General features: G+C 32.9%; 1 protein-coding gene across 3 annotated transcripts in view; it reads left to right on the top strand.

Moving 5' to 3' along the window:
- si:ch211-266k8.4 (TBC1 domain family member 10B) overlaps window positions 1-14,633 on the top strand; it is a 75,889-nt gene that overhangs the window by 35,753 nt on the left and 25,503 nt on the right. For 2 of the 3 annotated variants that reach the window (XM_056451915.1, XM_056451917.1), the window contains one exon: window positions 9,323-9,418. The exons of the other annotated variant lie outside the window; for it this stretch is intronic. In XM_056451915.1, coding sequence (XP_056307890.1) covers window positions 9,323-9,418 — 96 coding nt within the window. The remainder of the gene's footprint in view (window positions 1-9,322; window positions 9,419-14,633) is intronic. 3 annotated transcript variants of the gene reach the window in all.

Raw genomic sequence — 14,633 nt, forward strand, 5'->3', positions numbered from 1 at the left:
ACATTAAAACAGATATTCCCAAAATAAGACTTTTTTCTTTAGTGCTGTCATGAGTCAAAGCATCTCGGATAATGACCTCCTGTAATCACACGTCCCACGGCTATCCCATAAATCTCATCAAAGGGAGAGCAGGACATACGGTAGCTTAATCACCAGCATGTACCTTTACTTTTGCGGAGCTGCAGGTCTTTTAATGTTAAATCTTTTAAGTGGTGGTCTCTGTACTTGACTCTTTTTTTATTGTGATGGATTGTTTGACTGCAGGTTCAAAAGTCGGCCCATTTCCTTTGTATTCGCAAGCTTAACCTGTTGTGTTCCTTTGCTCCGTCTCAGGATTTTTACTTTTGTGATTGTTAAGCCTTAAAATGGACACCTGACTAAGCTGTCAAAAGCGTGAAGAAGCTATTATAATCACTGACACTGGATACCATTCAGATGTGTGTTCTGTTTCTGACATACTCTACACACTTGAGCTATACCAGACAACAGAACAAACGGAAGAGTTAAGAACAGTTGAGTTGACACATCCACTTTAAATAGCTCATTTCAGTTTGTAACCTTGATTTAATTTAATTCATTTCATTCATTCATTTTCTTTTCGGCTTAGTCCCTTAATAATCTGTGGTCACCACAGCGGAATGAACCCATCACTGGGTAACATCCACACACACTCATTCACACACATACACTACGGACAATTTAGCCTACCCAATTCACCTATACCACATGTTTTTGGACTTGTGGGGGAAACCGGAGCACCCAGAGGAAACCAGGCGTGAACACGGGGAGAACATGCAAACTCCACACAGAAATGCCAGCTGACCTAGCTGAGGCTCAAACCAGCGATCTTCTTGCTGTGAGGTGAACGTTTATTTAGAAAAAAAGAACCATACACTTAAAACAGTCCTTTAAACAAATTACGTTTCATCATGGTCGAAATGAAGTGGGATGAAGCTCAAGCTTATTATTTTTCCCACCCGATTACCACACACATCATTCATTTATTACTTTAACTTATTTCTTCTTTCACTTATCTCTTCTTTTTACATAAGACCTATTTCTTCTGTTTGGCATATTTTACATATTATATGGTTAATTCACCATTTGAACAGTTACGATTTATAACATAGATCCAAAACATATGTGGTACTGCAAACAGCCATTAACTGAAATATCATCATACCTTTCTCATTTTGTTTTGTTTTTTTACAGTCACCTCTTTTCATCAATATATTCCTTTGATAATATATTTTATACAACTTTTTAAATTGATTACTATCCTGACACTGTATCCTGTTTGAGAATCGTAACACGTTGAGTTAAAAAAAAAAATACAGAAGAGCTCGCCTAACTCGTGTAGCAGCAGAAAAATCAATAAAGCTCAATAAATTATGCTAGCAAACAGAAACATGCTAGCAATCATACTAATGTTAACAATGTGCTAATTTGTTTGAGAATCCTGTTAGAAATGTGGAAAAAACATGTTAGAAAACTTTTCTCATTTTTAATCCTCATAATAGTATGTCATGAGATTAATACGCTAAATATGCTAACAAAGTACTAATTCTAACAAATTTTGTAGTTCATGTTAACAAATTGACATTAAAACATTAATTACTGCATTAATGCAACATACTAGTTCGTGATGTAAAAAACATGTCAGCATGTAAAAACATGTCAGCAACATGTTTTATGATGACAGTGTTAACCATGCTTGTTAACCCACATTAGCAACATACAGTACTTAAATTACTTGTATTACCCTCATTTTTAATTTTCATTAATGCGTTGGCCAAGCAATTCAATCTGAATGTAAAGTTTTTATTCAAGCTTTACCCATTTAATTTTATATGATATCTAATGTCTTAGCGGACTCTTTGGTGTTGAGGTTTTGCTTGAGCTTTTTTTTGTGATAGATTGTGTTTGAGTTCAAATGTTAGCCCATTTTCTTTGTATTCACACACATTACTCACATATATTCACGACTTTCACTATTGTCATTGTTAGGCTCAGTGTTATCTGTTTTCATGGGGCGCAATATTTTGGATTGTGCAAACCAGGCACACAGTTACTCCAAGAACAAGTCCAATTGAAAACTGATCTTCACACATTTGATTTGGACCCTGGTTAGATACACTGTTTGCTTGAGGATATCCGGGAAAACTAAGAAAGAAATTCTGGGCCCTGAGGTATGAAGGCAACAGAAATTAATTCAACTTTTTATTATTAAAACATTTTCCTGGTTCATGAGAACCTGGATTCCCCTCCTTCCAGGCATAGTTATAGTGAGTTATGGGAGTTTTTTTTCATGGGGATTTATGGGAACAGGAAGCTTAGAAGTTTGGATCTTGGACAGTGATAAGAATCCTGCATGTTCACACTACTTCCATGAACGTGATTTAAGCATGATTATGGATCTGTAGATCCCTATTTAGGCCTAAATAATTGTGTGCTAGACACTCAAGAAGATAAGCACAGTCAAAATGATTAGCAGTACCTGGATGAGCCTGTGTTATTAGTTTAATCGGTTGTTATCAGAGATTATTTCACTGTTCTCTAGAATGCTTGATTCTTATTGGTTGGTCACAACATTCCAAGGGATGTCATTCCTAGATAACAACCACTTAAACTTAAACTAATAACACAGGCTCATCCGGGTACTTCCAATCATCTTGATCATCAGTGAATACGTTCACATCCATATTTATATGCTTTGCCTTTGCCGCTGTTTTTGACTGTTTGGCGCCATCTTGTGACTGTATAATACATAGGTTAGTGTATGCTCCATTCAGCCACTTTCCTTTCTGCCATCTTTGCCTTTAATGAAAGAATTAATAGATTATTACAGCTCAGAACAATGTTTTGTCTCAAATTTTAACATTTTGTGGCAAGTAGCAGTGGATAAAGTACATCCAGACGGTTGTTTTTTGCAGAATAAACTTCTTTAGTCTCGAACTGCCGATAAGCCTGTTGAACTTTATTTTGCGATATTTACCTGGAACTACATTATCCCTTACATAACATACCTTGGAATGTCATGACTGAAATTAGAATCTAGTATTCTAGTGAACCATTCATGATTATTTCTAACAGTGTTAACATGCTTGAAGAAATCTCTACTAAAATATACAATGATTAATGAGAACCAGTAGATTCACATTAATTTAAAGGTGCCATAATACTGCATTGGTTTAGTAAGTAAAATTGTTCTCTGATAGCGCCAAGATAGGTTCATGGCTTCAGTAAGTTAAAAAAATCGCCAAAAAGGGTTTTATAATCTCATTTTATTACTCCATAAAATACCCCTAGAATCAGAATATATGGCTCGTGTCATGAATACTCATGAGGTCCGCTCTGACGTGCCGCTCTTACAGACACACACACACAGCATGTAATGGATGCTGAACACAGACAAATATAATCCCAATCAGAGTAACTTTACCCTATTTTGCATGCCTTATGCCTCTTCAGAATGCAGATGTGTAATCTGCAAATCTTGCATTTTGCATTCTGAAGTGATTTTGATCATGTCTCCTGCAGTTGTTGTGCAGTAATGTATAGTAAACAATTTGGGGATCAAATAATTCAAAATTAAAAGTCCCACATACATAGTAAGTTAAATATAAGCTTAAAAATAACGAAGGCAGGGAAACTATAATTTTTTTCTCACTAGAAAACAGTTGGCTTATCAAAAGCAGCCTGAGGCATGCATTTTAATGATCTCAGAGCTACATATGAGTCTGTGTTCTCTTAATGACTCCAGGTCTGGATGAATGACCTAAAGTAGTCATACATGCAAATGATGAGGACGTGCCATGTGAGTCACGCAAAAGTCTGCTTTGTGTTCTGATTGGCCCATTGTTCAGCGGGATTTACACTCTTGGAATTTACTTAAGAACCAGGAAACGGGGTATGCCCATTTCCATATAATAATCTATTATTATTCTACTAGGCCTTGGTATAACCAGATTTTTTAAATATTGCACCTTTAAATAAATCATGCTATTGTTTTAAAGTCCTGGTCTTATTTAGTTACTAGACTACATTTTAATTTCTTTATTATTAATGTTTCACTGATTAAATTATAGTAGGATTCAAAAAGAGACAGTTTTAAAGATCTAAAATGAATTTATTTCAATTACTATAAAAGGAGGTTCAAAAGGAGACTATTTAAGATTTAAATGTGGTTTTAACATGGAATATATACATTCTAATTACAAATAATGATAAAAAAATAATTCATTTTAGTATTTATTTGATAAACTAGGATTTAATGTTTTTTTTAAGAAATGTTGGAACTTTCTTTGACGTTATTTTGGGATTTCTTTCTTCCCCCCACACACATTTGAAGAGATCTGCTGTTTTTGAAGCAGGCGCTGTAGTCCAGAAGGAAGCTTCAGGTTTAATCTTGCTCCGCAGAGTTCCTGTGCACAGACGCCATGTTTACCGGTTGCCAGGTGTTTGTGCTTCAGAGGAAGTGCAGACATGGATCTGAGAGCAGGAATACATTTGCTCACTGCTGATCCACACACACACACACACACACACACACACACACACACACACACAAGCAAGCAAGCAAGCAGATTATCTGATCTGCACCAGATGCAGCCAATGCAAATACTCTCATTTGTTGCATAAGGTTCTTAAAATTATGGCTTCTCCATATTTTACAAATTCAATGCAAAAGACTTCTTCAGATTCTTTAGTCTGACAGATTTTTTTTACGTAGTTTTACAGAGATCAGTGTTGTTTAGCATAGCATATTAGGACTTCTGTTGTTTAAGTAATATTAAATACAGAACTGCATTTGCTTATTTTTTGCAAATATTATGTATAACTATGTTGGCAGATATTTCTGTCATGTTTTGATCTTAAATCTGGCCACATTTTGCTAGATTGATCCTTTTAGATTTTTGTTAAATTAATACTTTTAAAGGAGATATTTCGTTTTCAAAACAAGTGCTTATATTTTATATTTATTAGGTAATTTATAATATAATTTCGATTTTAAGTTAGCAAAAATTCTTCATTTTTAACCGATTTTCTTTTTTTTTTTTACCACAAGGGTTCTTTTTGTTTATTAAATGAATTGTTAATGTAAAATCCATAGTTTTGCCTCAGTTGCCATTATTTAGGCATAGAGCTTTATTGGTATAGAGCTAATTTCTACTTAGTTTACCATGAATGTCTTCATCCGTATTTTGACTGAACCATTCGGAGATCAGCAGTATATAAACTAGATTACCCAAACTGCTGTCTTCAGATGAAAGAACGGTATCTGAAACCAAGTGTGTTTGTGTACAGTATCTAAAACTAATGTGTTCGCTATCATGTTTACACAGAAAAGTGAACATGACCTTCTGGTTATCAGTTGAGTTGAATGAGAGAGAAGTTGCTTTTTAGCATTATCTAAAACTGGGCGTTTTGTTATTTTTAGGTTGTGTATCTCAGTGGCCATTAGGGCTGAAAAGATTAGTCGAAATGCACTTTTTTTTAAAAATATAAATTTGTTTTTAGTCTTCTGATTTCATATGGCCTTATGTAATGACATGTAGTAATGCAAGTTGACCACTAAGACACTGAAAATTGTTTATTCATGAGTCGTTACTTTTCTAATTAGAAAACATTCAAATAAACTGCAGTGGAAATACATTTATCAAATAAATTCCTCAATATACATGAAACCGATTACCTCAACAGATTATACACTGTAAAAATAAAAGTTCATTAACAGTTGTCCATCACCTCTTCTGCAGGTATTCAAAGGTATGTTTTTGCTAGATAACAACCACTTAAACTAATAACTCCGGCTCATCCCTGTACTTCAAATCATCTTGACCATCAGTGAATACGTTCACATCCACCTTTATATGCTTGTTTGCCTTTGTCGCTGTTTTTGAATCATAATTTCATTATGGAACCTTGATCTCTGCTCCTCCAACTTTTGGTGTTGACAAGTGTGTGTTTAACATAGTGTGTTACTTTTAGTCAACATTTGTAATAGTTTGAAACCATATGGTTGTCTATATTGGTCATGTACATTAACCCTTTAACCACCCCACCAAGAAAAAAATGCATGGATTGCTTTTCTTAACTCCTAATGTTGCATTTTTTTTCTACACATCCCATAATTTCTAAAACATCAGCCTCTACCAAGTGATAGATATGTCGGTTTATGGTAAAAGTACCGGAATTATTACATATACTATGAAAAATATGAAAAATGAAGTGTAAGACCAATTTATTAAAAAAAATTTCATTTTTGAATAATAAATCATCTTTATTTTTGAAGTATGCCATAAAATATTTCAGATTCTCATTTAACATGTTCTCTTTTTTTTTTTACAATATAATTCAAATCAAGTGTAGTAGTGCAACAAGATTATGTTTGTTTGATTTTCTTGTAAACCAACAATGCTGTCAAGTGTAAAGCATTATTTAAAACAGCCAGTCTTTAATCGACTTAAACAGTCATTATTTAAAACAGTAAAAACATGGTCAACCGTTTGATAGAGTGGCAGTCAAAAGGTTAAAGTACAAAAAACGAGTAAAGAGGTGAGCCTATTTTTTTTTTGTCTTATCTTCCAGATATAGTTTTTTAGTTTTTGACACAAAAAGCTATTGTTCCCATTGTGTCTTTATTCTGGGTTTACACCAAAAGCAAAATTACGTAATTTCACAAGTAGATTGCATACAAAATCAATGCAAACGCACAGTAATGCATGGAATTTGCTTCAGTCGTGTCTTTCTGCATTAGTTCAAATATTTCAACTCGAGCATAACAATCTGCTTTCTGTTGAGAATCGTCATTGTTGTCAGAGATCTGAGAGGTGAGTTTTTTATTTTTAATTTAATGTCCTGGTCATACTAGGGATGGGCGATGTCGACCAATTTAGCATCGATGTTTACGCGATCGTGAAACATCGCAATGGACAATGGCATGATCGTTGTAGGGGGCGGTGAATGAACTATTTATGAATAATTAATTCATAACCAATTAATTATTTGTAGCCTACCATTTCAACTACTTTTTGGGGGGGGGATCTCTTTTTGTTGTCATCTAAAACCTGTCCTTTTCTTTATTTGTTCTCATTCTCTTTCCGTTTTGCGACTCCCAACTGGAGGAAAACAATACTGTGCAGATTTTTTCTGTAAAGCAGCACATAAAATGATAGGATTACCCATCATTCTCTCAGAATAGCCCTGTCATTATTGTATTAGAGGCGCAGGATAAACCTTTATTTTGCTTCATCTGTTAATCTGTTGACTCCTGCCCTTTGAAACAGATGCCGGTGGGTCGACCGAGGTGACGACCCATTAACTTCCAATTCCTACCAAATGAGACCTCCAAATCTAAAATAATTGGAATTAACCCTGAAGATTCCAATAATGTAAATTACTCTAGTGTAAAAAAGTAATAAGCAATATTTACTGTCTTTATTATGAACATACTTAATATTATTTTATATGTAATATATCATTTATACATTTTTAAATTAATTTAAGGCTATACGGATTCTGATAAACATGACAACAAGAGGCTATTAAAACTAATATTATTCCTTTTCGTTTTACGAATGTCTACAAACTAGTAAAACTGATCGGATAACAGATAAAAATGATAATCTCATTCATGTATTGAATTTTCAAAACATTTTGAAACGGTAATGACCTAATGAAGCCCTGTTTGCCGAAATCATGTGACCTTGCCATTTTGATACGCACTCACAACCACTGATCCAAAGCAAAAGATTCATAAAATCTTCAAAGCTTCATGGAGTGTTTCACATGCATCTTTTGTCTTTTTGAAGCGTTTACTTTAGCTAAAACATTTAAGTAAACAACACAGCAGGATTCTTGTTACAATATGATAAAGACACAAATGAGACCATGAGAATCCTCAGAGACCTTTTAATACACAGTACAAAATGTTATTTTTGAGTATGAATGTACTTTTTAAAATAGAAAATTAACCCCAGATGTCATAAAACAGCAAGTTACTACACCTGACATCAAGACTACACTATAAAACAGTGGAAAATGCTGAATCTTCCAGTTCTTTATTGAAACCCCAATATCATATAAAATTAGGTATGTTTTACTTAATTTTGTCACTTTGATTATTTCCTCAAAGAAACATTATAAATATAACTAACAATTCCAAGTAAAATACACCTGCAAGCTCATCATGGTTTCATTTATACAAGTTTACATTGACAGCTTGTATAGAAGTTACCAAAAAAAAAAAATAAATAATAATAATATATATATATATATATATATATATATATATATATATATATATATATATATATATATATATATATATATATATATATATATATATATATATTATTTATTTTATTTTTTCAATATTTTTTCAATATTTTTTAAAAATATAAATTTAACCTGAAGTGAATTATCTAATGTAGAAAGGACATTTGTTTTTCTGTAGTATTTATATCGGTGCCATATATCAGTTGTACGTCATTCAAAGAAAATGGTGTTTATGCAAAAACTGTTGCGTCTTTTTTTTTAAGGTTGTAGATATTTAGGGAGGAAGTTCAGGGTTCTTCCTGCAATTTCTCGTTATACTTTTGAACGTGCTAGAGCTTGTCTTTATGACATCCTCTGCAAACTAAAGCCTTTAAACTGCCACTGATTGAGATTGATTGTAAAAATTACGGCTCCCGCTAAAGCTTGGGATTAAAGTTTAACTGTAGTTGCAAAGTACTGTAAATGGATCTTGTAGTCTTTATATTGGTCAACATGCAACATTTACTGTTGGCATAATTAGTGATGAGTTGGCGAGTGTCTGCTGTATTGTTTTATTTATTTTTTGAGTAGAAATGCAAAATGATGCGCTTTTTCCACTAAAGGTAAATGCACTCTTCAACTATTTTTGCATATATTTGTATACTTATTCATCTTCTGTACATCGGAGTAAATTATCTTTGTAGAATTTCAATCACTTTGGTACCTCCGATTAAATTAAAAACTAAAAATAAAGAAATATTTCTTTGGCATTTATGTATTATATATTTTATTTTAACTATATTTTATTAATCAACAAAATTTTAGTGTATGTATTTAATATCCAGCTTTATATTTTAGTAATTTAACTAATAATAACCATATTTGTTTGTTAGTTTTTTCTGCACATTTATGGGTTTATTAATGTCGTTTTTTTGGTTTGTTTGTATTTATTTAATTATCTTTATTATTTTATTTATTTATCGAATTCATTTTTGGCATAACTTTTTCTTTTATAAATCTTGCACATACAAACTATAAACTTCCCTTTTACGTCTCTTTGCAGAGAAACTGAATAAAGAAAACGCAAAAATCAGTACAGCTTCTCTCAGTGGTGGACAGCTGCACGGTGAAAAACCTTCGCAAGAAACTCCCAAAAAAGGTGAGCCAGTTCATAGAGATCATTTATAGCTAATTCAGCCCTAATAGTGCATCGATTCGAAAGTCGAATAATGCAGCATAACATAATAATGTAATACAGCTGGCACAAAGCCCGGAAAGACAATAGGGTAAAACCCTTGTTCTTGAGGTCAGCCATTCATACTGTTCATTCAATGTCAAGTGAATTACAGAGAGCAGCACTGTCACCTACCCGACTCCAAACACCAAAACAGACGCTCTCAAACATAATACAGCCCACATTTCCTCGCTCTGCTGATGAGATTATAGACTGGCATATACAGTATGTGTCTGTGTGGAAATCTGTTCTCCAGTATTAACCAGAGCAATCTGACTGATGATGATGATAGGATTTTTATTTAAACTCTCTTTTGGTATTATTTAACACTGAGAAAAAAAAAGCACATAATCAGTACCTGAAGTGATCGTTGTCATAGAAGTTTACGCTGTTGTTCAGCCACGAGAAGAAAAAAAAGTTTGTAAAATAGACATTTTAGGTGATGGTTTGAACTTAAGCTTCTTTAACATGGAAAAGATTTTGTTGCGTATCTTTTGTGTGGATTCATCAGAGGAGGGGCCGGGTGAAAAAGTGTTTTGAACTTGAACTGTAATACCTTTGTCAACCACTGGGTGTCAATCTTACAAACTTAGGTAATTAATCACCAACACGCAAAAGACAGCATTCTGACAGAGAAACTGCACCTGTACGGCAGGATATGTGAACGTACACATAAAGGTAAAGTTGGTTTTATAGTCACACATTCTGACTTTCTCCTTAATAATATAATTTCATAAGTTTTATTTGCAAACTCTAAATAGCGAAATTTATATTAGCAGCCAATGACTATCAAAGTACAACATTGTTTACAGTCAAATAAACAGTGTTAATGTTGTTTTCAAGTCACACTTGCAGGTTATTTCAGACCAAATATTAAAAGTGCTGTGGTAAACAATATAGGGAGTCACAAGTTGTCACTGAATGAATGTGTGAATATAAAACCAAGTTTACCTTAATAACTTACACTTTCACGTTTCATTTTTAGCATTCAGTGTCCGCCGTTTAATTATTCATATGTAACTGTTTTTGCTGAAATAATTTCTGCAATCAAGAACAAGTAATGTGTCTGATTCAGCATAGCGTGAGCTTACCTGATATAACATGAGAACTGCAGAGTCCAGCATTTATAATTAGGTCGTCACTTCATTCAGCTCCCTTTTAGCCAAAGACGTCTGCAGTTAGCATTAAGCAGTGTGGTGTAAAGTTAAGTTTTCTATTTTTGAATTTGGCATCCTACCGCACAACACGGCGTTTTTACTATTGCAGCCTGTGTTTTTTTTGCACCCGTGTGACGTCATGCGTGACGTAGGTTGGTAATTGGTCTATAGAATAGGGCTGAACAATGTATCATTTGTGCATTAATATCACAATGTGTCCACAATATTCACATCACCGGATTTTATTATTTATTAAAGATTAAATGATTAAGATATTATTAATTATTATTGTATGAACGAATTTATATATTGATAACCATGTTATTTTATGCTTGATTGTTCAATTTCTTTATTTCAATACTGTTAAACTCCTAAGAAAACTTTTATTTTTGCTATATCGTTTTTGTATATATGCTGGTAGTTTATTATATTTTATGCAGATGCACCCCATAGAAAAAGACTTGATCACCCCAGTTGATCTAATTAATGAAATTTTTCCAAATAGGGCTATTCAACTCATTTGATGAAAATATATTCATATTATAATGTATATCGCAGCAAAACAAAGTATCGCTAAGTCATATTTTTCCAATATCGTGCAGCCCTACCACAGAACACAAAATAACAGTTGGTCCAAATAACCTTTTTTTTTTTTTTTTTTTAAAGTATATGCATGTATATATGTTTACACCTGAACTTTAAACAAAGAGTTGAATGTGTAATTCACAAATTTCAGACTTCACTATACTTCAGAAGTAGTGAGACACTTTAAACTTTTTTTTTTGAATCGTTAATATGTATAAAAGTCCTAATGTTAAACTCTGATATATAGTTTAAAGTAATATTATTTCATTATCGTCAGCCAGAAATAGATTTTTTGTCAGTCAGTCTGTTAATTGAAACATGTTTATTAAATGTCAATACAATATAGTATGTAATCTTTAGCAAATCACAAAATGAATAATTGTTTGTTTGTTTTTTTTATTCCAGCCTAAACTCACCATAACATATTTAAAGCACTTAAACTCCTAAACTGATTGACTGATTGGGCATGTGTGTATATGTTTGGATGTGCAGTGGGTACGGAAAGTATTCTGACCCCCTTAAAATTTTCACTCTTGTTAAATTGCAACCATTTGCTAAAATCATTTAAGCAATTTTTTCCCTCATTAATGCACACACAGCAGCCCAAATTGACAGAAAAACAGATTTATAAAAAAAGAAAAACTGAAATATCACATGGTCATAAGTATTCAGACTCTTTGCTGTAACACTCATATATTTAACTCGGGTGCAAGCGGTATATGTGGGAAAACCAGGCACTGCTCATCACACAGGTAAAATAATGGAGTGGCTTTACAACAGCTCCGTGACTATTCTTGAATGGCCCAGCCAGAGCCCTGACTTAAACCCAATTGAGCATCTCTGGAGAGACCTAAAAATGTCTGCCCACCAACACTTACCATCCAACCTGACAAAACTGGAGAGGATCTGCAAGGAGAAATGGCAGAGGATGCCCAAATCCAGGTGTGAAAAACTTGTTGCATCTTTCAAAGACTCATGGCTGTATAGCTTCTACTAAATTCTGGGCAAAAATACTTAAATACTTAGGACCATGTGATATTTTAGTTTTTCTTTTTTAATAAATCTGCAAAAATGTCTACAATTTTGTGTTTTTCTGTCAATATGGGGTGCTGTGTGTACATTAATGAGGAAAAATTTGAACTTAAATGATTTTAGCAAATGGTTGCAATATAACAAAGAGTGAAACAATTTAAGTGGGTTTGAATACTTTCCGTACTCACTGCATGTGTATTTAGGGACAGTTTGTCTTAAAAAGATTAAAGACTCCCATTATGCCGGTCTTTGATCGTCTCCACCTCCTGAATCATACATTAAGCTTCAATTATGAAATGAAATAATGGAGTCTAATTTTTATCTTTTTGTTTGTTAAATAAACAATATAGTTATATAAACAAAGCTATGAAACGTCTACTTTCTATAATTTCCTATAATTATAATCTATTATTTTCAGTAATTAAAAATAATCATTTTGTGTGTTACTACGCTCTGGTCAACTGTGTTACTGTTTTAAATCCAATATTTAAAGCACTGATAGAAAAAGTATGTGACTTGCTCTGCAATTCATTGAAGCATGTCATTATTCTTTTCTCATTAACTTGTAGTAAATGTTATGCACCAATACATCGATTAATTAGTTGTTAACTGTTATCATGATATTTCATTGAATTTCTAATGTACTTCGTTTTAAAAATGATGAAAATGCATGCAATTGTGTTTAGACATGCCTTGAGGTATCTGGTTTGAGGTTAAAGCACAAAAAATTGGAAAATGTACCCTCAGTTTTTGTCAACTTTAATGGTGGTTTAAAAAGTTCAACAATGATTTAAGCAATTATTAGTAATATCAAACATTTGTTGTATATCATCAAGTTCAAGGAAAATTAATGGAAAATGCAGTAAATAGCTACAAGTCTGAATTGGGATATACAGTTGAAGTCAAAATATTAGCCCTCCTGAATTATTAGGCTCTGTATATTCCACAATTTCACAACGTAAAGATTTTTTCAACACAATATATACACAAAATAGTTTTAATAACTCATTTCTAATAACTAATTTGTTTTATCTTTGCCATGACAGTAAATAATATTTGACTAGATATTTTTCTAGATGCTAGTATTCAGCTTAAAGTGCAGTTTAAAGGCTTAACTAGGTTAATTAAGTTAACTAGGCAAGTAAGGGTAATTAGGCAAATCATTGTATAACGATGGTTTGTTCTGTAGACTATCTAAAAAAAAATATTGCTTATTGGTGCTAATAATATTGACCTTAAAATGTTTGAAAAAATAAAAGTAAAAACTGCTTTTATTCTAGCTATAAAAAAAAAAAAACTTTCTTCAAAAGAAAAAATATTATAGGAAATATTGTGAAAAATTCCTTGCTCAAAAATCACAGGAGGGCTAATAATTGTGACTTCAGCTGTATGGGCCCTATCATACACCCGGCACAATATGGCTCAAGACGTGTATGGCGGGATTTGTTGATATTTTCAGACCAGCGCAACAGTAGTTTTTATGTTTTACGGCACATTGTAAAAATTGGAAATCCATTTGCACCACTTTGTGGACTCATGGGTGTGCTGGTCTATAAAGGAGGTGTGTGAAGGCGCATTGTTGATCCGTTGCTATTTTGATGAACTAAAATACACCACGCCATTGACCAACTAAAAGCTGGTCTAAAGTCCAGCGCAGAGCTTGTTAGTTATGCGCCTAAGCGGCATAAAATGTGTACACATTGCTTAATACACACAGGATGTACAGCAATACACAAATATCTTTACATATGAAAAATAAAGAATTTAAATGTTACGAAAATTATTATTTTCTACATATAAAAACCACCACCTCCATGCCTTCATCTCGGGGGGCTTTTTTCAGTTTATTCATTTGTTTAATGTTGTTGTTGTTATTATTATTATGATTATTATTATTATTATTATTATTATTATTATTATTATTAGCAGTATTAATTATTATATGCATATTTATATTTGTTTTAATAAAAACTAATTAGATTTGTCTGCCTGTTAGGTTTTGGAGACTTATGGTTTGCATCAACATGGGGCATAAAAACAGGACATGTGTTTGGATATAACTCCGTTGTTTGACTGGAAAAGCTGGAAATTAGAACTGAATTTAGAAATAATTTTGAATCAGATCTTTGGGCTTAACAAACTGAATTAAATGTGTAGGCTAATGGATGTCTTCAGTGGAGTGAGTTTCCACCGTTTCCTTATCCACGAAAGTAAAGGTGTAAAGAGTAAAAGAGGCTGAATGGAGGAGGCTCATTCTTTTTTTCTTGCACAGATGGTTCAACTGTTTTCTCGCTGATGAAGCATTTGGTTTTTCCACTTACAAAGTCTGCCATGTAAATGGCAAATGTGTCATGGCGTGACGCAAC

Source organism: Danio aesculapii, chromosome 25 (assembly GCF_903798145.1).
Source record: "Danio aesculapii chromosome 25, fDanAes4.1, whole genome shotgun sequence".
Classification (NCBI taxonomy): domain Eukaryota; kingdom Metazoa; phylum Chordata; class Actinopteri; order Cypriniformes; family Danionidae; genus Danio; species Danio aesculapii.